The 25923-nt window shown below is 37.3% G+C and overlaps 4 protein-coding genes across 5 annotated transcripts; 2 read left to right on the plus strand and 2 right to left on the minus strand.

Annotated features, from left to right (window-relative positions):
- Nucleotides 1-5118: 5118 nt before the first annotated feature.
- LOC137948924 (7-ethoxycoumarin O-deethylase-like) lies at nucleotides 5119-7150 on the minus strand. The gene is made up of 2 exons (XM_068795139.1): nucleotides 6224-7150; nucleotides 5119-5927 (listed from the first exon to the last, which is right to left on the minus strand). The coding sequence occupies exons 1-2, from the start codon at nucleotides 7130-7132 to the stop codon at nucleotides 5289-5291; spliced, it is 1548 nt and encodes a 515-aa protein (XP_068651240.1). The 5' UTR covers nucleotides 7133-7150; the 3' UTR covers nucleotides 5119-5288.
- Nucleotides 7151-10077: 2927 nt separating this feature from the next.
- On the plus strand, nucleotides 10078-11922 carry LOC137948455 (putative pectinesterase/pectinesterase inhibitor 28). The gene is made up of 2 exons (XM_068794538.1): nucleotides 10078-11119; nucleotides 11222-11922. Exons 1-2 carry the CDS (start codon nucleotides 10078-10080, stop codon nucleotides 11920-11922), a joined length of 1743 nt encoding a protein of 580 aa, XP_068650639.1.
- Nucleotides 11923-14483: 2561 nt separating this feature from the next.
- LOC137948596 (pyruvate kinase isozyme A, chloroplastic) lies at nucleotides 14484-19493 on the plus strand. The gene is made up of 6 exons (XM_068794692.1): nucleotides 14484-15148; nucleotides 16255-16345; nucleotides 16432-16625; nucleotides 17347-17462; nucleotides 18193-18671; nucleotides 18920-19493. The coding sequence occupies exons 1-6, from the start codon at nucleotides 14627-14629 to the stop codon at nucleotides 19219-19221; spliced, it is 1704 nt and encodes a 567-aa protein (XP_068650793.1). The 5' UTR covers nucleotides 14484-14626; the 3' UTR covers nucleotides 19222-19493.
- Nucleotides 19494-19873: 380 nt separating this feature from the next.
- Nucleotides 19874-24250, minus strand: LOC137947803 (probable histone H2A variant 3). 2 transcript variants are annotated; one of them, XM_068793586.1, is made up of 3 exons: nucleotides 24199-24250; nucleotides 21075-21191; nucleotides 19874-20361 (listed from the first exon to the last, which is right to left on the minus strand). In XM_068793586.1, exons 2-3 carry the CDS (start codon nucleotides 21177-21179, stop codon nucleotides 20065-20067), a joined length of 402 nt encoding a protein of 133 aa, XP_068649687.1. In that variant the 5' UTR covers nucleotides 21180-21191; nucleotides 24199-24250; the 3' UTR covers nucleotides 19874-20064. The 2 variants fall into 2 exon arrangements, with proteins under 2 accessions (XP_068649687.1, XP_068649686.1); XM_068793585.1 differs by lacking the exon at nucleotides 24199-24250 and adding an exon at nucleotides 21556-21630.
- Nucleotides 24251-25923: the final 1673 nt, after the last annotated feature.

The raw sequence follows: 25923 nt of genomic DNA on the forward strand, positions 1-25923 counted from the left end.
GAAGGCCAGGTTTGGGCCTGCGAATTCTGGTCAGACCTCAGTGTGTGTGTGTGTGTTTTTAAAATAATTACCCCTAAGATTTATGTATTATCTATTAGGATCTCTTCATTTCAGTTTAAATGCTTCAATTTATGTGCAATTGAATTACTAATAGATTGAATTTAAGAGTTATTTTTTATTATTTTGATCATTATTGGAGTGTTATGGTAATGTTATTGTCACACTTGGGTTATAAATATCCAGCTCATGGTTTTTCATAATATTCGTTCTATGTTGATATATGAAGTCGTATCGAATGTTTTCCATGCGGTGAAGAAATAATTTTTCATCGTGAAGAAGGCGAATATGATGAGATTGTCACATGAATTTTTTTGTTCGTGTTTACGTATTGCAAGACAAGTCATAGGGTAGTCGAGGGAAGAGTCATGATGTTTTCAATTATTTTTTGTATTTGTCTTAGTTACTTGGTTAGGTAGTCAAGGGAGGAGTCATAGACCACAAGTTAGAACAAGCATAATTCGAACAATAATACGAACTTTATTAGCACTTAAGACGAGCATAATGCCAACATAAGATGAGTATAATATGTAGAGACAAAAATTAACATAATGCATAAAAAATGTTTGCATAATATAAATTTATTTTTTTGTTATACGAAACTAAGACGTAGTATAATATGAAACTAATCATAGATGTAATTTTTTCCTATACTGTGATGCTACCACGGAAATCCACATGTCTTAAACCCTTAGGGCATGTTTGAAAACCAAGAAAAGGAAAAAAAAGAAAAAAATAGGAGAGAAAGTCATTTTCCGGTGTTAGGTGTAGAGAAAAGAAAATATGAGAGAAACTTACTTTCTCTCTTAGTTAATAGATTTTCTCTAAAAAAATATGAAATTGGAAGAGAAAATAAAAGAAAGAGAAATTAGAGAGAAAATTTTATAGTTAATAAAAATTATTAAAAAGAAAAAAATATATATGGATAATAATTTAATATCTCTAAATAGGCTTGTAGATTATTAATTTTATTTTCTTTTCTATTTTCTTTGTGCATCCAAACAAAAAAAAACATTTCACTTTGATTTTTTTTCTTATTTTTCACGAACATCCAAACAAAACAAACACTTTTTTTTTCTTTTTCTCTTCCCCTGCAGTAATCGAAAGCCACAGTATTAAAAGGATTTCCAAGCCATAGTAAGTCATGGATGACTTGGAAGGGTGATTCTATTTCGTAAAGGGGGGTTAGTGCACAATGTAAGTGCAGAGGGAAAGTGGATTACAATGAAAAGTACTTTCCCTGGGGAAAGTAAGAGGGAATGTAAAGTACTTGTTTGTGTTAGTATGCGCAATGGAAAATACAGTGTAAAGTATTTGTTTGTGTTAGTGTGCGCAATGGAAAATGCAGTGTAAAGTACTTGTTTGTGTTAGTGTAAAGAATGGAAAATTTTGTGTAAAGTGCATATAGATTATTTATTAAATAAAATAATTTGATATATCTGACTATTAGAAAATTAGATTAATATTAGTTCATAAATAAAATATATTAGATATAATAATTAAACAAATGCTTACTTTTATATTATTAAAATTGTAATCAAATTTTAATTTTTTAATATCTAAATATGAAATAATTATATAAATATCGTACTACATAGCGTCCTACACAAATATCGTAATAATAAAAATAAAAATAATACAAATATAACTCAATCACTTTTTTAATATAAAAAATTATATATGTTCATACAAAAATACAACACAAAAAAGATTTAGTGCATTAAAACATAATTTATCAAATATTTATTTTAACAATATTTTAATTATGACTATTAAATCACTAATTTAATATAGTAATTATAAAATAAATATATTAAATAAATAAAATTAATTATTTATAAATAAAAAATATAAATTACTATTTTTGCGACGATGGTTTAATTTTTCATAACTTATGAAAAATTAAACCATTGTCTTCCTCTGCGCGCGTCGTCTTCTTCAACGGCGAGAAACTACGGCGGCGGGCCAGCGGGTAACGACGACGAAGGCAAGGGTGCAGGCAACGACAACTGAGGCGGTGGGCCAACGGGAAACGGAGACGGAGGCGGCAATCTGATGGTACGCTGAGATGGAGAAGAGAGAGAGGCTGAGAGGCTCTGCGACAGAGGCTCGGCCTCCCATGCTCTTCGATGGAGGTTGAGAGGGAGAAGAGAAGCCGAAGGTCGCGAGCTGCGACAGAACATCCTTCCCGACAGCCCGAGCCCTAGCTGTAATTGAACGATGGTAAGTGAATTCAGAGATCGACCCCTCTGAATTCACTTACCATTGCTTTATGCCTAAAATGGGGGGAAACGAAATTCATATGTATTTCACTTTCCCCCGTTACTTACGCTGCACAATAACGGCTTTTGCCTCTGTTAAATTGGGTCGAAGGCTTTATCCCAAAATGACTAGCCACTTAGGAAACCTTTTTCCCAGCTAATAAACTCAAGACTAGAATTGTTCATAAGGTGTTTTACTTTACAAGACTGGGGTAGGTGTCCGATTTATGAGATAAACAACAGTTAAAATGGCATCCCCCCAAAATCATTTAGGAAGACGGGCTTGAAAAATTAAGGCTCGGGCCATGTTTAGAAGGTGTCGATGTTTGCGTTTGGCTACAGCGTTTTATTGTGGAGTGTGAACACAACTGGTTTGGTGGATAATGCCTTTGGACAAGTAGTAAGTGGCAAGAGTGAATCCAGGGCCACTATCACTATGCACAACTTTCACCTTGGAAGCAAATTGGGTTTCTACCATACTAATAAAATTAGTTAGGTGAGTTTGAGTTTCAGATTTGTGACACATCAAATAAATTCATGTGCATCTAATAAAGTCATTAACTATAGTAAAGAAATATCGGGCCCCAAAAATTGATGCAATATGGTAACCCCCCGAGATATCAACATGCAATTTTTCAAAAGATGATGTGCTAGAAATTGTGCTCAAAGGAAATGATAATCTAGTTTGTTTAACCAAGGGGCAAACTAGACAATTGTTTGAACTACAAGAATTGGACGATCATGGTAGTAGAGACCCCGCTGTTCAGTTCCCGTCCCAATCATATTCCCCGAGCGTAGGTCCTGTATGGCACAAAAATGGGTAAGGAACACAGTGATACAAAGAGAATGATGAAGAAGTTTGCTGATAGAAATGAGGTTTAATTGGAAAATTGGGACACATAAAATATTGTGAAGAACCAAACTAGAAGAGAAAATGACTTGACCAACATGTGTGACATTAACATGAGAACCATCTGGTAATTCCACTGTTTTGTTCGTAACAGCTCGCCAAGATGTAAGCAATGTATGACAGCAAACAATATGGTCAATAACTCCACTATCTAGGATCCATGTGATTTTCTTATTGGGAAAGGAGAAGTAAAGTGCTTTACCTGAAAGTTCATCGTCAGCAGAGGAGTTACCCACATGATTTTCCATTGATGGCTTGTTATGACTGAGCATTTGTAATATTTGTTGGCATTATTCCTGAGTAAAAGGAAATGAGTTCGATATGTTCTTCTTCTCTGTGGGCTTAGTGGATTCTGTAAACTTGAGTCTTCGACAGAAATCAACGGTGTGACCCTTCAAACCGCAATAAGTGCATTTCAAATGTGCCCGACAATTTTCAGCATGGTGACCGTCTTTGTGACATTTTGTATAGGTGGAGGAGCCACCTTTCTTGCATGAATTTTTGATAGTAAAAGTTGCTACCTCAAGTTGAATGATGCTCCATTTATCAGATACATTTTTTTGTCGTTCATGTCTGAGTACTAGAGAATAAACCTTGCCAATCTTAGGCAAATAGTCCATTGTCAATATTTGTCCACGTACGGTAGTAAAAGATTCACTTAATCCCATGAGAAACTTGATGATTTTATGTGTTTCTCGATAGAATAGTTCCTCTTTCATAGAGCCACAACGATAGTGTGAGATAGGACAAAGAGAATCTCTCTCATCTCACAATCCTTGGAGTTTTGTGAAATATGAGCTAACGGACATATTAATCTGTACGCAATCATGTATGTCATTCTCAATGTGAAATAATTGGACGTTGTTTACCTGAGAAAAATGGTCACACAACTCATTCCAAACTGCTCGTGCTCTATCACAATAAAATACGCTTGCTATAATATCTCAGGAGATTGAACTCAATAACCAAGTTTTGACAAAGTTATCATAATGAATCCACTGTTGTAATTCATTGTCGGTATTGTTGTCTGGTCGCTGGAGAGATCCATCAACAAAACCAAATTTGTTTTTAACTGTGAGGGCCATAGTCATGGAAGGATGCCATGTGCTATAATTATCCTCAGTGAGAAGTTGTGGTACGTGAACCAACCCAGGCTGATCTGAATGATGAAGATACAGTGGGTGATTTAGATCAGCAAAGTTGGATGTCATACTTGCGATATCCTTGTTAGAAGTTAGTGCGCGTAAACTGTGACTCTAGCTTTGGCTCGGGACTTCGAGCTAGACTCCTTAGGTCCGAGTTGACTCGGCAGAAAACTGGTTCGGCTCGACTTAGTATATTGGCTTAAATGATTTTGGCTCGGCTCAATGTTTCGGCGCGGCTCAATATTTCGGCTCAATTATTTTGGCTCGGCTCTGCTCAATATTTCGGCTGATTTTGGCTTTGTCTCGGACCTTAGGAAAGCGCTAATTTAATTCAGCGCACCAACACCAAAGGTGGTACTGTAAATATTTCTTCTTCTCATCTCTTCAGACAGAGCGCGAGGGAAAATAAGCGGGCCGTCGGAAGGCATAGTCGCGGGACGACGCCAGACGTTGGAGCGCGGTGGCCGGATTTGGGAGAGACCTTTGGTGGAGAATAAAAGAGCTCTTGTTGCGTCTCTTGACGATTGGTGCAAGTTTATCTCCGTCCGTCGAACTAGGGTTTGGACCTCGACGGAAACGTCACCAGAATCGGAAGCAGCAACGAGACAGATGGGAAAAATAAAATAGAAAGAGCGATCTCAAGATCGTCACTCCGATACCATGTAAAATTGGGTAAAAGACCTTATCCCAAAATGATTAGCCACTTAGGAAACCTTTTTCTCAAGATCTTTGTATCTACTAATCCATGTGAGATTATTTCTTAACAGCCTCTATTTCCCGGTCTGAGGGCTAAAATTTACATCTGTTTTCTTTGAATTCAAACTTCTGAAAATCTAATATTTCATACAGTAGATGCAGTAAAGCCAAAATTTACATCTGTTTTCTTGGAATTCAAACTTCTGAAAATCTAATATTTCATACAGTAGATGCAGTAAAGTGCTCGGCACTGTCTTGCCTCAGCGTGGGAACGACAAGCAGAGGCTTGGCTCTCTTCAGAACAGCACCTAACTTGGCTGAGACGTCGAGCTTCTCCCCTGCCGGCAATCGCCACTCGAACGAGTGCAACAGCGTGGCCAGACCATAAGCCATCATTCGATCTGCTAGGTACATTCCAGGGCAGATCCTTCTCCCCGATCCATACGGAAAATAACGTAAATCATTCCCGCTGTAATCCCATTTCACTGGACCCGTCAAGAACCTATCTGGGTCGAACTCCAAGGGCCTGTCCCAAGCTATGGGGTCCCTTTCAATGGCCCAGATGTTCACCAGGACGCAGGAGCCCTTGGGGACGGTGTATCCTCCCACGACTGAGGTCTGGCTTGGGGTCCTCGGGAGCATGAGCGGGGTGGTCGGGTGCAGGCGGAGGACTTCTTTGATCAGTGCGTTCAGGTAGTGTAATTTCGGTAAATGTGTTTCTTCCACCATGCAGTTCATCCCCACCACTTGATCGAGCTCTTTTTGTGCTTTGCTCATCGTTTCTGGGCTCTGCAACATCTCTGTCATCGCCCACTCCATCATCGTTGAGGTTGTGAAGAGGCCTGCTAGTACCAAATCCTGTGTGCATGACGAGGTTGATTTGGTATTAGTTATAACAATTAATCCAAGTAGAAGAATAAGATGATTTGGGTCCTTCATTAGAGGATCTTGATTGATGATCAAAACCTTCCTATTAACAAAAAATGTTAAACAGTGTCAGTCAATCAGCAAGCGGTTCCGTCATGTAAAATTGTTTTTTCCAAGAATGATGGGATGCATGTGAAGTTTTCAACTTTTAAATTTGAGGAAGTTTATGAAATGAATCAGTATAATAGTCAATTCATAGCTGTTCATCTAAAGATTAAATAGCTCACCGTGAACAAGCCTTTAATGTTCTCTCGTTTGAGTGGCATCTTCGGATTCCCTCTCTCGATCGTCTCTAACAAGACTTCAAGGAGATCTTTGGTTCCCTGAGCGTTGCTTCTTCCACCTTGTGTTATCCGGCCATGGATGATGTTCTCCCACGTCTGATCGAGGCTCATCGACACCTTCTTGGCCTTCCGCACTACCCCTTGAATCCCCAACCGTGCAAGCACCGGAAAAACATCGGACACGTCGGCTCTGCCGAACATCTCAGAGACATCACCCACCACATTGAGAATCTCCTCCTTCAAGCTCCCACCCCACAACATCCCCGTCAAGACATTGAAGAGAGGAACGAACACCAGCTCCCCGAAGTTCACCCTCGAGTTGACCGCCTCATACACCCTGACCAACATCAGGCGAACCTCCTCCCGCCGGAGACCATGAAAGCTCTCGATTCCCGACTGGTTGAGCATGTTGCTCATGGTTATTTTACGGAGCATACGCCACTGTAGGCCGTAGGGGGCCCAACCCATGCCATGGAGGCCGTTGGGCAGCGCACGCGCGGCGGCGAGGACGTCCCGGTTGGCGAACGTAGCGTCCTGGTCTTTCAGCACCTCTTTGGCGAGGGACGGCGAGGTGACGATGATGCAGAGCTTGCGACCTAGTTGGAGGGTCATGATGGGGCCGTAGGTTCTGGCGAGGGCGGCAAAGTGGACGTGGAGGTCTGGTTTCAGGAAGGGGAGGCTTCCCAACAGGGGGAAGCCGACGGGGCCTGGAGGTAGAGGCAGCTTTGCCTCGCCGGATTTCGAATTAGCAAGGATGTAGCAGGCAACAGCGAACAGGCCAAGGCTGGCCGTAAGTAATACCGGAAAGAAGGGGAGGTTTGGTGGTCCGCCATTACTCCACCACAAGCGCATAAGTGTAGTTGCAGTGGTCTTCTCCATTTGCCTTGAAGAGAAGGCCTTGCCACTTTGTATATAAATATACAATAGGTCACGAGTTGCTCTAACCAGAGTGTGGATCACCTTGACCAGTTTGGTCCAGGCACTTCCCGGACCAAACCAAGCACTTGGTGAGATCTATTTGCATAGGCACCAACTACTCCTAATAATATACTAAGCAGGTAGACCCACAAATTTAATCCCAGTAGAAACAAGATAAAAAGTATTATTTACATATAGTTATTAATAGAAGAAGAGATGTAGAGGTCTGAGGTGTGACCTGCTTGCACCTACCTTCTTTAATGGTGTCCAAAGAGGTCATGGGTAAGTGTTTGCATTTGGGGATTCTTAATGGTGTGCAACTGCCTCTGAGAAATATAGTTTTTAGGTTCATTAAACAAGCATAAAAGACAAATAGTTCATTAAAGAGGTGTGCCAGGTTATGCCTTAATATGTGAATTTCACTGTCAACCTTATAAATGAAGTGAGTAGTCACACAAGATTTTTTTCCCAATTTCTTGTAAACTTGGAGAACATCTTTGCATGAGGCATTATTCAAGCTTTTCCACAATTTTTTTCAAAGAAAAATCAGAATGGTGTAGTCACCTCAAATATAAAGTTATTATGAGTAAAAAAATGTCTACATAGGTAACCTTGGAATTCTAAAAATTTATATTATTTAGGGTAGGGGACTTTTGCCAGTAAATTGTAAAAAAATTGTCGACAGAATTCACTAGTTGCATTTATGTTGGTGGAACTTCTGCTAATGAATTTGCAAGTTCCTTGGTAGAAATTAAAATCTTTGATAGTGAATTTGAAACTTGCGATGGGAAAACACAAGAAATTATAAATTATTTGTTAAAATTGGTATTTTTCTTGTTTAATATAAATATAAAATTAAAACCCTTCAATAGAATTATAAAATGATGTATGTAAATATATTAAAATAAAATCTCTTTTTTTTTATAAATTATACAAGTTTTTTTTTATAAATTATACAAAAAAATAATAAAAAACTATACGCCATTTGTAGAAGGATTTGCAGAAGGATGACTCTCAGTATGCTTCTATTGAAATAACCAATGCATCTTATGCTACTATAAAAAAATAAAATGAGGAAAAAATATTCTCTTTGATCACATATTTTCTCGTAGAATTTTTTTTATTGAAAAAGTGAGTTTCAATCAATTTTTTACAGTTGAAATTGGGCCTTAATTGAAAGATGATCAGTTTATCTAACTATTTGTATCATGCACTAATATTTGCCTCACTAGTCAATGAAAAACTTTAAAAAAAGCAATTTCCCTGTCTTTGATATTTAGATAAGTTTCATCAAAGTTCGAGATTGCATCTTGGAACTGTCTTCCTTATTAACTACTTTGGTAATCACTAGTCAGCTTATGAAGTTTATATACTCCATTTCCTTCAAATTCCACCACTTGTTTGAACATTAATGTGTCTAGGATTGACGGGCATGTTTATCAGTTTATTTGTTCCCCATGAATGGTATAGAGAGTATTAATAAGACTCATTGTGATTGAGACTCATACATCTGTATCTTATTTACATTGTCAATGTGATTGATGAAGATCAGAATTTATTTCTTCAATTGATACTATAAAAAAAAGTCAATAAATTTGATCATTCTCACTCTTTAATGGTTGAATAGGACTTACTTTCTTTTTCAGTATTTATTTCATCGAAAACTATTCTCTTAGAGATAACACAAACTTTGTAATTTTTTTTTCTTCAGTTTTTCAATTGACAAAGCAATAGAAAATTCATCTTTCTATCCTTTTTTTGGAGGATAAAAAAAATATTTTGCTTGTGGTTTTTTCTATGAAGTTTCCTATTGACACAGACACATCCAAGTGAAGTTTCCTAAGGATAATCATTTTAATTTATAATTTATAAATGGTGATGGTCTTGACTGCCCACGATTTGACCCAACATCGCAAGGATTATTTACTTCCAATATAGTTCTTCAGACAGAAGCATCTTTCATAGGTTGATTTCACAATTCAAGCACAAAAGAATAGATACAGTAATCTTAAGTACCAATTTTTATGTAAATACTTGCTCATTTGGTCCTTAATTGACCAAATTTCAAAATCGAAGCTCGATTGTAAAATTAGATTGGTTTTTGAAGTAGGGGAAAATCATAAATAGTAATAATAATGAAATGTGTTAAATAGATTAGACTATGATTTTTTTAATTATTTAATATATAAATTTTATATTTTATTACAATAAATAGAAGGAATTAAAACATGTGCCAACAAATAAGATTTTTAAAAACTAAAAAATATTTTTAAAATTTGAAATATCTTAAGCTGACATGGATATGGGGATTTGATGACCTTCAAATGGTGATGTGGCATGATGATGATGACAAAGTTGGGGTTTTTTTATATTAAATTTAAAAGTTGGTTATTTGTGTTAATATTTATTTTAAAATGGGTAATATAGTAAAATTGCATTAGAATTTGGAGGACGTTGTGTAAGCTAATTTAACAATAGTCTTCTCCTAATTTAGAATCTCAGTCAACGGTTCCACCAAACGAGAAACTGAAACGACATCTATTTTGGTGGCTCTCCTCCATGCTCGCTCTTCCTCTCAATCTCTTCTTGGGTCAATGGCTATCTTCCATGCTTGCTCTTTCCCTTCATCTCTTCTTGGTTCAATGGCTCTCCTGCGATCTCTACTCCTATTCTGGTCCTGCCTCTTTTGGTATATATGCACGGGCAAATCATTCTTCCCCCAAGCAGAAAAAGAGCTTCTGCTCTTTGGGCTATCTATTTCTTCTACAGCTCTCTTGCCTTTCAATAAACTAATTCTTTCGAGGCCGAGAGAGGTCTGGAAGATATAGAATTATCTGATTTACATCCCAGATTAAAGCAGAAAAAGAAAAGTGAAAAAAATGGCAGGCGGATATGGGCAGGTGAATGGGCAAAATGAAGGGGGAGGGAAGAAGAAGATCGTCATTGCTGGGCTCACCTCGCTCGTGCTCGTCGCCATGGTGGTGGCTGTCACGGTCAGTGTCAACCACCACCAAGGCAGCCAAATCCCCAACGCCGGTACCGGAGGTGGGGAAGGAGAGGTTCACACCTCGATGAAGGCCATCAAGGCCATCTGCCAACCGACTGATTACAAGGAAACCTGCGAAAGCAGTCTCTCCGGTGCTGCTGGTAATACGACCGATCCCAAGGAGCTCATCAAGATGGCCTTCGAAGTGACCCTGGATGAGGTGAAGAAGGTCCTCAATAACTCCACTCTACTCAAGAACGCCCAGAGTGACCCCTTGACCAAGGAAGCCTTGAATAACTGCGAGGAGCTCATGGAGTACGCCATTGATGACCTCAAGACCTCCCTCGGCAAACTCGGTGCCTTCGACATATCCAAGCTCGACGACGCGGTGGAGGACGTGAAGATATGGCTCAGTGCTGTTGTCACCTACCAGGAGACTTGTTTGGACGGTTTTGAGGGCGCAGATAGCGAAACGGGCAAAAAGATGAAGAAGCTCATGGAGGCCGCTTCTGAGCTCACTAGCAACATTCTCGCCATGGTCACCGAACTCTCATCGATCGTCTCCGGCTTGGACCTTCAGTCTCTCCTTCACCGTCGCCTCCTCGAGTCGTCGTTGGACATGCCTGAGTGGATTTCAGAGAGCGGCCGGCATCTCCTTGCAGCCGATGGTGCCACTGCTTTCGCTCCCAATGCGACGGTTGCTCAAGACGGGTCCGGCAAGTTCAAAACCATCAACGAAGCTGTCGCCACTATTCCACTTAAGAGCAACGATACCTTTGTCATCTACGTCAAGGAAGGTGTTTACAAGGAACAGGTGGTGATTGACAAAACCATGTGGAACGTGGTGATGATCGGAGATGGACCAGACAAAACCAAGGTCACCGGAAGCCTCAACTTCATCGATGGAACCCCCACATTTAAGACCGCAACTTTCGGTATGTTATCTTCATTTATGATTCTTCACCCCCGCTACAGATAGCTCTCTCGATCGAGTGCTTATATTGAAACTAACTTTCGATGGCTGGAAATCCCGACAGCGGCCATTGGTGAAGGTTTCATGGCGAAGGACATGGCATTCGAGAACACAGCAGGAGCGGAGAAACACCAAGCCGTGGCCCTCCGTGTCCAATCTGACAGATCTGTCTTCTACAACTGTCGGATGGATGCTTACCAAGACACCCTCTACTTCCACACCAAACGCCAATTCTACCGCGACTGCACCATCTCCGGCACTGTCGATTTCATGTTTGGAAACGCGGCGGTCGTCTTCCAGAACTGCATCCTTGTGGCAAGGAAGCCACTAGACAACCAGCAGAACATCATCACCGCCCAGGGGAGGAAGGACAAGAGGGAACCCACCGGAATGGTCCTCCACAACTGCACCATCGTCGCCGAGCCGGAGTACCTTCCTCTCAAGAACAAGCTCCCCACCTACCTAGGCCGCCCATGGAAGGAATACTCCCGCACTTTCTACATACAGTCCGACTTAGGAGACTTTGTGCATCCCGATGGGTGGCTGCCATGGCTAGGAGACTTTGCTCTCAACACCTGCTTCTACGCCGAGTATGACAACAGAGGGCTGGCTGCTGTTACAACAAACAGAGCCAAGTGGCGGGGCATCAAGACCCTCACCCCAGATCGCGTTCAGCGCTTCACAGTCAGGTCATTCATCCGAGGACAACAATGGATTCCCAAGTATGGGGTGCCCTTCACTCCGGACCTCTACTCCTCCCTTTAAATTTTTTTTTGTTGCCGTTTAAGTATCCGATTCTACTATCCTCCTGTATTTTGGGTTTTGTAATTCATCTCCAATGTCTGATGTGAGTGTTTAGAAAACCTGACCATGCATGTCTGGCAAAGGAACTTGCACTCTTCTTCCCCTCCGGTCAGGATGTTTCTGATGTACCCCGAAAAACTAATATTTACTCTGTGTTTCTTCATGGGAGCCTTTTCATTTTCATTTGTGAAAGGCAAGGTACAGTCATTAGTGTTCAGAATATTAAGTCTCCATTAATTGATCATGCTCCTGGAATATATTCTCCCGTGATAACCTTGAAAGACGAAAAAACAAATATATGAGGGGGACAATGAAGAAGCCATTAATGTTCATAGTTAAGCACAAATCATTCTGTTTTCCATTTCACTTTAGGTTTTGAAACAAGTTAATTTCTACTCTGACCAGGCCATAAGGCTCCAAATTACATAGACTGTTTACTTCTTCCATCTTCATGGAAAATATTACTCATAGACATTTGGTTAAGTGGTCATGGCAACATTTATGAACAAATTAGGCACATTAAGGGTTCCACACAAAAAAAAAAAGGAGAGAAATGTATTTTCTGTTGTTTGGTAGCAAAGAATCATTGGGAGAAAAGAAAATAAGAAAGAAAACCTTAATTATAAATTTTCTCTCACAAAATGATGAAATTTGGGGAGAAAAAAAACTTCGGAAAAAATTTTAAAATATTACTATTTCTTTTTTTCTTTTTTTCACGTGTATTCAAACAAAAGAAACTATATTTTTCTTCTATTTTCTCTCTTATTTTTTATGGTCATCCAAACAAGAGAAAAAAACTTTTTTTCTTTTCTTTTATTTTCTCTTGATTGGGGAGAAAAGTAATGAAATCGATAATGAAAGGTGATAAATAGGTAAGAATATATTTTTTAAATGAATTAATATACTGATTTTATATTTTTTTATTATAAAAAAAAGGTAGTAAAATATGTACCAACAATTAAGAATTGCAAAAAATTATATTAAATTAAATAATATCTTAAAGTGATAATGTTAGGTATTAATTACTTTAGGAAAATATTTTTTACATAATTAATAATAATTTTTTTATTTTTTATTATATTCAAGTGAAGGTAATGAAATGAAATGTTTAAGATTTTTAAAACCATAAATTAATGTTTTTAAAATATTTTTTAATTAAAAAATAACTTAAATCAATGATTAAAAGAAAATGGGAGAAAAAAAGGTAAGCTTACATGAAGTGCTTACGTGACATAATGATTATGTGGTATCCTACCTGGATGATGACATGGTTATTCACTGACATGTCGTTAGACTCTTCGGTTGCTAATGTGGCATAAGGATTTGACACAATGTAAGTGGTCAAAGCTTACACGTCACTTTGGACTATATATATGTGTAATTGACTGGTCAAATTTGGGTATTTTTTATATTAAGGTTAAAAGTTGGGTATTTGTGTTAATATTTGTAAAAAAAATTAGGTAAAAATTCCAATTTTTCAGACACTGTGTATTTCATAATTTTGGTGATATGTTTTATGCTTGGACAACATAATCAAACCCCAATTAAGAAAAGCATAAATAAAATATAGTTGAAAACCTTAAATAGCACTTATTAATTAAGCATGAATTTATACTATTTATTTTAGCCACATTCCTTTATAAATAAAATAAAGTAAATAATAGTAATTTGTTAAAAGAATTTTACATCTAGATATCAATAATTAAAATATTGTATGTATAATAAGTTGAATAAATAAAACCCGAAAACTTCATATATAAAATCGAATACTTCATACTTCATACTCCTTTTCATAAAGAACTCACATTTCCACTTTAATCAATCTTTTTTTTTTGTTTTTTTTTTGGAAATTACACTTTCTTTTTTGAATTTTGGTTCGATACCTGAAGTACTCAGTAGAACAAGTAGATCAAAGTTGATACTGACGGCACCAACTTTGTCCAAGAAGTTCAATAATCACTACCTGTAATACCGACATTCAAGTCGGTACCATAGACAAAACTTTACTAGAGCTCTTGTAACCCTACATATCCTAAAAAGCTTGAATTTTGCATAAATTTTGTCAAAATAACTTGTAAGTTGTTACATATAAAAGTTCTATGGTAACTTCAGAGTCATTAAACATATAACAAAAGATCAAATTTTTAAATCTAATTTACAGTAGAAGAAACTGTACAAGATGCTCATTAAGAGTTGGACCTGCTCACATCAAATTTGGAAAATTGAAAAAAATCCCAGTATGATTTTTATTGCAAAACAAGATGCGGTTGCATCACGTATTCATCTCCATGGTACCAAACCGCCGGAGTTAGAAAGTGAATGAACAACTATGAACCTTCCGAGTCGGGAATGGCGTAGCTCCTGCCTCCTGGTCTGTCACCGAAAATTATCAACATCCAACGTAGTCCTTTTCCACGGCAGAATAGGAACTTTAGAATTCGAAAGGGCGTATTTGAAGTACACAGAAGAAGGCCACTTCCGTCATTTCATTTGTTTGTCTTGTTATCTCACTTTCATGGCGACAACCTCGAAGTTGTTTCCTGAAACTCCCCTTGTAAGGCCCGTCGGCGACCGCTGCTGTGGTTCTCGTTGCCACTTCGCTTTTCTATAAAACCATTCCAGCAATCTCCAACTTCGTTTCAGAATCTTTCTTACTTCTTGGGAAATGGCGCAGTCTCTCCATTTCACAATCCCTTTGTCTCATACATCCGCTCGTTCTAAGCTCTCCTCCTTCAGAACCTCTGTCTCTCCCTCCCTCCGCCGTTACCCGATTTCACTCCGGAAATCTATCTTGGCCGTGCAGTCGGATCTTGAGTCTCCCTCCCCTGGAGTTCTGATCTCCGGAAATGGGTCTCCTCCGACGGAGACCCCGGTCATCGAGGTCGACTCTGTCTCGGAAGCGGAGCTTAAGGAGAACGGATTCCGAAGCACGCGGCGTACCAAGCTTGTCTGCACTATTGGACCCGCTACCTGCGGCTTCGAGCAGCTGGAGGCCCTTGCCGTCGGCGGGATGAACGTCGCTAGGATTAATATGTGCCATGGAACCCGCGAGTGGCACCGGATGGTGATTAATCATGTTAGGAGGTTGAATGAGGAAAAGGGGTTTGCTGTAGCGATTATGATGGATACTGAAGGGAGCGAGATTCACATGGGTGACTTTGGTGGCGCCGCCTCTGCGAAAGCCGAGGTACTTTCGACATTTCTTCGAGATCTTTATGCAATTTCAAGTTATGAATCTAATCTTAATTTTTATTTATTTTTCTCCCTGACGTGCCTATTGAAGAAATTTCCCTGTTAATATGTTCATATGCGTACTAGTTAACAGCATTTCCAGCTTTTCACTTAACCTACGAATCCCATTTTTCCACTAATTTTGGTATGGAGGAGAGTGTTTTCTCTTTCATCATTCCACTTCCTCTAGAATTATTCTACTTCGCTTGCTAGAGAATTTGTTGGTTGCTTTTTGAGATCTTCGGTGGCTTCAATCATTGGAAAAAGTATTGTTTTTATCCTGTGAAGTGATTGAGCCAACCTAAATGACACATAGATCTCTAGTTACTAACTTTTTGAGACCATGCTCATATCATCTATGCTTCAGAAACAATTTTCTGAACTAGCATGGAAGGCTCATTGCATGGTAGCTCAAAAATACTCAGTCTCCCTTGCGATGATTCACATTTTCCTTGTTTGATATGGAAATTAATAATCAGCGCTGTTACCAATATATACTGGTTCTCCTGGAGGAGAGATCGTTCCATCACATCAAGGACAATATGTCACTGGGATCAAGAGAATTTGTTATTATATACTTTCAGTCATAATACTATTCTAATGTTGCAGATGATGGTAGCCAATTGGACCCTGGTACTAGCATTATGAATAAGTTGATAAAACCATATATAAAAAGGCACAATGAATAATCTTAAGTGATTTAGGATTTTCAGTCTTGCACACGATTGATTGGATTTGCAACCGTGTACATAAGTATTGGAACTTGTCGATGGTTATATGGAAGTTAACAGTCTGTCTTGGTAGGGATGGAAATATAGTTAGAATTCCTATGAAAATCATTGTGTAATTTTTTCTTCTTCTGTCCTATACTGTTTCAAGGAAAGTTTCTTCCTCTATTATGAAGGTCTCACACAATGATGAAGTGTTTTTATTTGACCTATTTCTTGTAGTTAATTAGTATTATTTATGTTCTAATGCAATTGGCATTCTGCATGCACTTGCATTGTACATGTATAAAGCTCTTCACCTGGCTTCCAGATGTGATGTTTTGCACATTTGCAGGATGGCGAGACATGGACTTTTAGTGTCAGGGCTTTTGATTCATCACGTCCAGACCACACTATTACTGTGAACTATGATGGTTTTGCTGAAGGTTGTTAACTTATAACCCTAAAATGTTTTGCCTGAAACTTTGTTACGAATTCTCAGATTTCGAGCTTTTTAATTTATGTGATTCAGATGTGAAAGTGGGTGACGAACTCCTGGTGGATGGGGGCATGGTAAGATTTGAGGTGATTGAAAAGATTGGTCCCGATGTCAAGTGCCGCTGTACCGATCCTGGGTTGCTGCTGCCAAGGGCTAACCTGACTTTCTGGAGGAACGGAAGTTTGGTGCGAGAGCGCAATGCCATGCTTCCCACCATATCTTCCAAGGTATGCTCATTTCCTGAATCAATATGGAGAATTTTTTTCAGAAAAGTGCATTCATGGTGATGGTTCTAAAATCTTCTTGTCAATGACCATTAAAAAAGAAAAAAAATAAAAAAAAAGTAAGTTATTGAGTGTTTTACATTATTGAGTATTACTTCCATGACAAGATTTTAGAGGTTCTATTCTTTTTCATCAATAACAAGATATGATTTGAAAAGAGAAAATGAGGGAACCAAAACAGTGTTCAAGCAGACAATGGATTGGATAAGATATTTAATCTTATAATAAGAATTTCTAAATTCTTGTTCTCCAAAAAAAAATTAAAACCTCAACTTTTCAAAAACCATAGCTTTTGATTTTCTTATTTACGTTCTTAGGTATATCTGCGGTCTACCATGTTTTTCAGCTTCTTTTCTATTGTTTCATTGGCGATCTATCTATTTACTTCCATCTCTAGTTTGCTGCTTGTCGCTTCAATCTGCATTGATTACCTCTGGATTAACACTTTTTTGCCCCATTTTAGAGATTTCATAGTATCCCCAGCTCAAATAAGTTACTGCGAAAAAACTCTTAAAAATCAACTACCATTTTTCAAACTGCTGTCATTTTCAACTCCCAGTCAGCAGTTCTTTAGATGGCATGAACTTTTGTTCATATAAAGTTGATATCTCATGCAGTACTCAATATGGTTTTCCTTGTTTCTTATTCTCATGGAATTTTGCAGGACTGGCTGGACATTGACTTTGGTATTGCAGAGGGAGTTGATTTCATTGCAATTTCATTTGTGAAGTCGGCTGAAGTGATTAATCATCTTAAAAGTTATATCGCTGCAAGATCTCAGTATGTCAGAACATTCGTGTCCTATTTTATGGTTTCATTTAGTACAGCCTGCTCCAGTTGCTATAACTTTTTTCTGCCTCAACCAAGCTAGCTGGCCATTACTACTCAAGGATTATTATATTTTTACCTTCTAGTATAAAAATGTCAAATGGAGATTTTTTTTGGAAATATACATGATAGTAAGTCATTCCTGGGAAGGTTGTCTCTGCATCATTATTAGATTTTTTTCTAATGATTGTTTGAGAAATAAGTATAGAAATGAAATGACATAAAAACAAACGCCACAAACGTTGTTACTGCTGTTAATGGAACTGCTCTAGCAAGTCAGTCAGAGGAGGTGTGGTTGAAGGAGCCTTAAAGATCAAGCTTAAGCAACAACATGTCCTGAGACTGGAACGTAAAAGGGCAAATACCAGTTGTCCAACAACTGAAACTGCTAATCACCTGAGAATTGTTTTTATTGTTATTTTTTTTCTTCACTTTTTTCTATCTAAACAACAATGGAGTTACTTGACACACTGTCTGGCAGAGCTGCATCTTCCTTTGGCTTACAGCATTTATAATCACATCAGTAGATGCTAAAACTCTTTTTATTTATTGAAGTTATAGTTTCTATAGGTTCATTTGTTAAGTTCCAGGCTATTAGCTAACTGATGCCAACCTGCTGTGATTTGAGTACTATCGCTGGATTTGTTTAAATATGTTTTGAAACAACTCCTACTTTCTGCAGAGACATTTCATTGATTGCAAAGATTGAGAGTGTTGATTCCTTGAAGAACTTGGAAGAGATTATTCTTGCATCCGATGGAGCCATGGTGGCTAGAGGAGATCTGGGTGCTCAAATCCCATTGGAGCAAGTTCCTTCTGCCCAGCAAAAGATTGTTCAACTGTGTAGGCAGTTGAATAAGCCTGTCATTGTGGCATCTCAGCTACTTGAGTCAATGATCGAGTACCCTACACCCACTAGAGCTGAAGTGGCGGATGTCTCTGAGGCAGTAAGGCAGAGATCAGATGCACTGATGCTATCCGGTGAGTCAGCCATGGGTCAGTATCCAGATAAAGCTTTGACTGTGCTCAGAAGTGTCAGTTTAAGGATTGAAAAATGGTGGAGAGAGGAGAAAAGACACGAAGCAATGGAGCTCCCAGACATTGCATCTTCTTTTGCAGACAGCATCTCAGAAGAGATCTGCAATTCTGCTGCCAAGATGGGTAAGTTTTTCACCGACTCTTTAACTCCTATCTTTCTTAGAACATGTAAATATTTTGGTAGTGAATGTTAATTCACAGTCCTTGTTGAATCTGCATCGGAGCCTTCTAACCGAATGAAAACTCAAAGAGTGTTGAATGTTTTGTTTGTTCTCTCCATGGCAAAATGCATTTCACATATTTTGTTTTGAGTTTCATTGATCTGTTGTTTTTCTCCTGTTTGTTGAGATGGTTGGGATATTCCTGTGCAGCTAACAATTTGGGAGTAGATGCCCTGTTCGTTTACACAAAGACAGGACACATGGCCTCTCTTCTATCACGCTGTCGTCCAGACTGCCCAATCTTTGCATTCACAACCTCGACGTCTGTAAGAAGGTGTTTGAATCTTCAGTGGGGACTCATACCCTTCCGCTTGAGTTTCTCAGACGATATGGAGAGCAACCTCAACCGTACGTTCTCCCTACTCAAGGCGAGGGGCATGATCCAGTCAGGCGACCTTGTAATCGCTGTTTCAGATATGTTGCAATCCATTCAGGTCATGAATGTCCCTTGAATTATTACCTCGTGGCTTATACCCTCTTCGTTCCAGTCTCGCATATATAAAATTCCCACATTAGGGTGTGCTATTGAACTTTTGTTTTTTCCAGTTTCAGTTTTTCTGAAAGGGTATTAGTTTGCTTGTAGTAGAGACGAAGTCTTGAGTTTGCTGTAATTTAGTGTTAGAAATGTTTTGCTGTGTAAGTTAATTTCACTTGGTACCAAACTTTTGAAAATGGCAGGCAAGCTAGATTTATCTATTTATCCCTAGTAAGGAGATTCATTGTAGCCAACTTCTGTTTATGCCTCTTAGCTGCTCGATGTAATCTCTGTTTTACAAGAGCATCGTTGAACCGATTTCTCATAGGGTAAGGGCTGCACCCATTGTCTGCCTTCGAAGAACCAAAACAACCAATGCGTTTACAATCAGATAACACAGAGGGAGTCATCGTATCAAGACTATGTGTTTTGATAATTCTGAATGCTTCGCCCACCTGTTTGAAGTTGGTATTCATACGAAGTCATGACCCTGCCAAAATACGATTTAAGATATGATCTCTCGACGCATAAATGTTCTCACCGTACTCACCTGACACCTAATCGGCACACAATGCCGGGATGGCTAAAGCCTGCCCAAGCCTACCCCTGAAAATAAAAAGAGAGTAAAGAACAAGCAAGAAGACGAATTTCCCTAACAACGACCTGTTCATTTCAGTCAGAATCCAAAAACACAAATTTAACAAGACTCCATCACAACTATTAAATCCTACTTTAGAAACACAGAGATGAATCCTAAGTCAGATTGATCACAACACATATGTAAATCTTTTTTAACAAAAGAGTAAAGAACTTAGGGTCCTCAATCCTTGGAGGATTTGTTGATGAGGGACTTGTGGATGTGGGGAATCACTCCACCCCCAGCAATGGTGCCCTTGATGAGGGTGTCAAGCTCTTCGTCTCCCCTGATGGCAAGCTGAAGATGTCGGGGTGTGATACGCTTCACCTTGAGATCTTTGCTAGCATTACCAGCCAACTCCAGAACCTCGGCAGTAAGGTACTCGAGTATTGCAGCCGAGTACACAGCTGCAGTTGCTCCAACACGCCCATTGGCAGCGATTCTTGACTTCAGATGACGATGGATTCGGCCCACGGGGAACTGATAGACAGAAAACAATAATTAGAACTTTCTTCAGCACCTAATGCTGCTGGATATCAGGAGCAACAATGTCAATGTCGTACAACTTGACAGACAATTCAAAGCATGGAGAAAACAGGGCTAGAACACCAAAAGGAGAAAACTGTTGATAGAACATGTCAAAAGATTCAAATACACCAGACTAACTACTACTATATGAACAAGCGGTTACCCAGCTTTCAATCCAGAAATTAACCCAATGCTTGCATAAGCCATCTAAAGTATCAAACATTTCAACCCACTTTAAAAATACAGCAGTAAAGACAATATTTTTGTAGGCAATGCTTCTGCTGCCAAGTTATCCAACCGAAACCTATCAAGTAAGACTAGCTCAGCAAAAGATTATATAAACCTCTAACCCGTGCTCACGCAATTGCCCAACACTTAGCCTCTTGAACGGGAGGTTCTGCCCCTCAAACTGGGGCCACTTCGAATGAACACACATGTTCACAGTAACTGAAACCATGGTTCTTACCGTCAAAACTTGAACACCGGAATCCTCCATTACCAGACAAGAGTGAACTATATGATTTAACGGGCGTCAAAAAGTTCAAAAACGGTCAAAAGGACATTCAGACAAGGATCTCAGCCAAAAAAAGTGGGACCCGCATTTAAGCTCTTTACTGCAGAAACCAAAGTGGACAACAGGCACATATACAGAGACAAAATGGTACCTGGAGCCCCGCCCGAGAGGACCTGGAAACAGGCTTCTTCTTATCCTTATCCTTGTTCGCGGTGGTCTTTCCCGCCAAAAGTCCCTTGCCGCCTTTACCCGCCATTTTTTTCTCGCTCTACAAGCATCAAGAAATCATCAGTCCGTACAATTCAAACCAATCCACACAAAAGCCTCCCCAGAGATACATAGATGAAAGAACACAAATGCCAAACATACTCAAAACCCAAAACGAACACCAAAAACACAGCACAAATTCAAAAAAATCAAACCCACAAACAGTCCGCCAAAGATCCCACTCCTCCACCCACAGAAAACCCTAAACTCCTCCAAAGAACCTCAACACCAAGCTCAAAAAACCCCCAATTCGCGGCGAGGGAGGGAAAAGCAAGCACCACCCATTCGAAAGACGCCCAGAATTCGCGGAGATCACGCCCCAGAACGAAAAATCAAAATTTCAGAGGAGAGGGAAGGCCCCTTACCTTTCGTTTTTTTCGACCTTGGAAGCCCGCGAGCGGAAGGCCGAAAGACGAGGGCCTGTGGTGATGGAAGGGACGAAATAGTCCCCCCGCATTTATATTAGACAAAAGCGGTCGCCGAATTGGCGGTTTCTTTTAAGAAGAAAGGCTCGGATTTCGAATTTCAGCTGTATTACCTAAATACCCCCACCTTCACCAAATTTACTACTAAAATTTGCAAAGTATATATGTAAAAATATTAATAATAGGGGGTAAAAAAAAAAGAGAGAAGAAATGGTTGATTTTGGTCCGGTCGGGTCCTCGAGACACATTCCACCTTTCGGACCGGCGGACCCCAAAGTGGGAAACTAAGTGTTGTTGCATGGCCCCTACAACTCCTGTCTCAACCTCCTTTTCATGCATTCCTAAGCAACATTAGATGCTAAAAAAATTGTAATATATTTTCTTTCATATATTTGGAAGGAATTATCATAAAATGCCTGTAATTCTTGTGTCAAAGTGGAGCTTGAGTAGATGAGTTACAAAATAGGGAAGACAGAATAAATCGAAGATATATAAATAGAAAAACATAAAAGTAATTTTCAAGTATAACCCTCTTAGATATTGTATTTTTTTTTAAATAATCGTTTAGATTTTGAGTTTTTTTAAACAAAGATAATGAATTAGATTTATTAGCCTATTTTTATACAGTAAAAAACATAGTGAAAGAACTAGCATTCCCATTTTGAGTACACTAAGAGCTAGGAAAAAAAAAGAGAAGGAGATACAGAAAGAAGTCCACAGTTGTGCATGACAATAGAGTTGGAGGCACAGTGTCTCCCCTTACTCCCTTGGTTATTGCTCCAAATTCTTCCCTCGTTTCTTCTTCCTTTCTCATACAAAAACAAAAATGGAGCCCTTCCTCTCCTATTCTCTAGGAGAAATGGGCCCTCTTTGGAAACCCTATGATCCATATTGATAACTAATATTACAAAAAAAAAATTAAATTAAAATAATTGAATTTCAAATACAATATCTAAGAGGGTCATATTAAAAAATTACTTAAATAAATATCGTAAAAACATAAAGTAAAAAGGGCTTTATGAGGCTATTTATTAAAAACTCTAACTAACCCATTTTTTATCACTTATTTCCTATGTAAAAGCTTCTACTGCCTGTGTTACACTAGGGCAAAAAAATTATGAACAAAACAATGGGAAAAAAAGAAGAAGAATAGTTCTATCAATTGCAAAAAGTAATCAAAGTTTAGACAGAAAGATCACTTTAAGCTTGGATAATAATCGTTCATATTTTCGAAGTACACTCGAGACAAATACTAACAAAAACAAAAATACGTCAAAAGCAATTTCCAATATAGGTAACTAACTAAGATGACAACACCCAATGGCACTTAGGTTGAAGATAAGGCATACATAAATGTGTTATATATAAAATCAATTTTATTTTACAATTCCAAAACATCAAATAAGTAACAAAAGGTGTAAAAAGAGCAAACATAAGAACATCAACTTAAAGCAACAAAGAGAAGATAACATCAATCAATTAATACTTATATAAATACCACACCACTTATTATTATACCCTTATTGTCAATTACAAACACTCAAAGAATTCACAAAAAAAAAAATGATCTATATGTTGTCATACAAAAGGAACAATTAATTGAGTTACCAAACCATCCTTCTAATGGATACATACACCTGTAACATCTATAGGATCAAAATGCATACATAGATATGTAGTAGATCAAAATTTAAGATCAAATAAAAATCTGATGTCATGCAAAAGAAAAAAAGTAATATCGAGTTCCAAAGTATGCATGACAATTAAACAAACAATAGTTAATAAAATGTGTAAATAGCCACTCAGCTATAGAATCTTGTTTTCTTTTCTTTTCCTTCATTCATCGAACTGAAACAACATTGTATATCATTCAAAAAAAGTATCTATTTTTTTTGAATTTTCATGCAACTTAAAAAAAAACAGAAAAATAGTTTGAAAGTTAAGAAGATAAGTACATATAGATGATCATCGACTATGAAATAATTTATTTTAAAGAACGGTGAATAAAAGTAGAAGATCTTGAGGGAAGTTTGATCTTTTCTAATTATGAAGGAAAAATAGAAAAAAATAAAAAGTAAAGTGAAAAACTTGCCTGTAGATCTATAGCAAATCTAGAATCGAGATGCATAGGCAAATAGTACATCAAAATTTCAGATCTACCATCTCTAATCAAAACAAAGGAATATTTGATGATATGCAAAAGAAAACATCATAGTGGTATTGATTTTCAAAGTATGCATGCAAATCGAACAAAAATAGCTTAAGATATTTTCAATTTAATAAAGAAATATTTGATATTGTGCAAAAAAAGTTGAAACACAGACATGCAAAGTCAATGAAAATAACAAGATAGTTAAAATTTTAATGAAATAAGTCAATATTCACCCACAATGAAATCATCTTTTCGTTTTGGAGAGAATAGTCATAAAAATGAAGATTTTGGATGTAATTTTAATCGATTGACTTGAAAAGAAGAAACTATAAAGACATTGTGAAAAAAAAAAAAACCTAAAAGATTTTGAGGAAAGATCGATCTTTATATATGTAAATAAGAACAACAAAAAGGAAGAACGAAGAACTCACATGCAAGTTGAGGAAGAAGATGGAATGCTTCAAACACCAACCTTCAAACCACTACCTTGAATGACCAGAGGAATCTGTCGATAATTTTCACGGAGTAGGCATTTTATAACCTAGCAACTTCCACAATTAACCCCCACGTTTTATGTAACAACAATAAAAAGAAAATCACATTAAGAGAATTCTAAAAAAGTAAAAGGGTATATTGGTCAATTCAATTAAAAAGTCGGTGGTAGTTCAAGTTGAATCCATTTCTTGATAAAATTTAGATAAAAATAATTTAAATTTTAAAAATAAATATTTTGTACTTATTTGGGAAATATAAATATAATAAATTATTTTCTTTAAAAATAGGAAATGACTTTGATTAATGTGTTGTCTTCCATAAGTTATATGATTATGCCAACCAAACAATTAAGATTGCTTTTGTATTTTCATGGGTTCACATTAATTACAATTAAATTCTTCTAACTAAATCCAACGCATCTTTACTCGGGGTAATTTCCTTGCCTATTTGAGTCTTTAGGCGCCACTGAACAGATGTTTCAAATTTCAAATTTCAAATTTAAACACGGAAATTTTCTAGTTAGTGTTTCAAACTAGATAATCATCCGTTGGAAGTAACAACCATGTATTATTGTCAACAGGATCAATCTTGCTTTTTAAAAATTCAAAATTTCTATCGTTGTTTTTGCGAGAGTATCTACATTGGCCTCCTCAAATCACATCTTACAGCATTAGTCTTGTAGAAGGTTTTTTTTTTTTTTTTTTTTTTTGCTTGATAACTTTTATAAATCTCATACACTAAGTCACTAACAAGAATAAAGTAGAATGCTAACAATTATGTATATCTCAAGGCTTCAACGAACGTATAAGCCTTGAGTTAGTCATGTTTTATTAAATCTTAAGGCTTTAGCATATCAATGAGCATTTTGTATAAAAACTAATTTTCATGTCTCATTTAAAATTTTGAAATTGACAATTTATGATTTGTAGTTATTGTATGCAAGTATTCATATCAACATCTGTGTAGAAAGGTCAAAATGCATGTTGACACTTATATACGTTAACACGAATAAACAAAAATATTAAAATTAAAAGGTTAATCAATGTTATACCACTATAAATGTGGAATTGTCTAATAGATATTTTTCACTAATTGTTCTTCTACAAGGAAGAAAAGCTTTCATAATTTTGTATTCAGGTAAGTGTGGATATTTTTAGGAATTTGGTCTTTTATACTATCGTACCACTACTCTGTGTCAAATTTGTAGCAAATACTTAATCAATTTTTCATAAATAGTTGAAGTGTTTTCTTGCAAGTAACATATATTCATAAGAATATACACCTTATAACTTGTTTTACCATATAAACTGCATATAAATAATAAATTATTTTATGGTATTTAATTTAAATTTAAAGTCTAAAAATCAAATAGGCCTTAAAAACATCATTTAAAGAAAGTTACTTACTACAAATTAGATCTAAGTCTAGTCTTAGCACATTGTTAACAAGCTTAAATATACCTTTTAATGTTCGAAATATGTTTAAATCTAAATCTCATGAAAAAAATATTTTAAAATATTTTTAAAAATTAATTTAACTACCTAATTCCATCTCTAAAGTGTGCTATTGAATATAAAAAAATAGCAACATTAAATTTTCAAGTTCACATTAGAGAAAAGACAAGGTGGTTTTGTTTTGAAGGATTAACTCATTTCAAATTA

Source organism: Aristolochia californica, unplaced genomic scaffold (assembly GCF_029961685.1).
Source record: "Aristolochia californica isolate CCGP_79_NKW_82.1479 unplaced genomic scaffold, dmAriCali1.0.hap1 SCAF_13, whole genome shotgun sequence".
Lineage (NCBI taxonomy): Eukaryota > Viridiplantae > Streptophyta > Magnoliopsida > Piperales > Aristolochiaceae > Aristolochia > Aristolochia californica.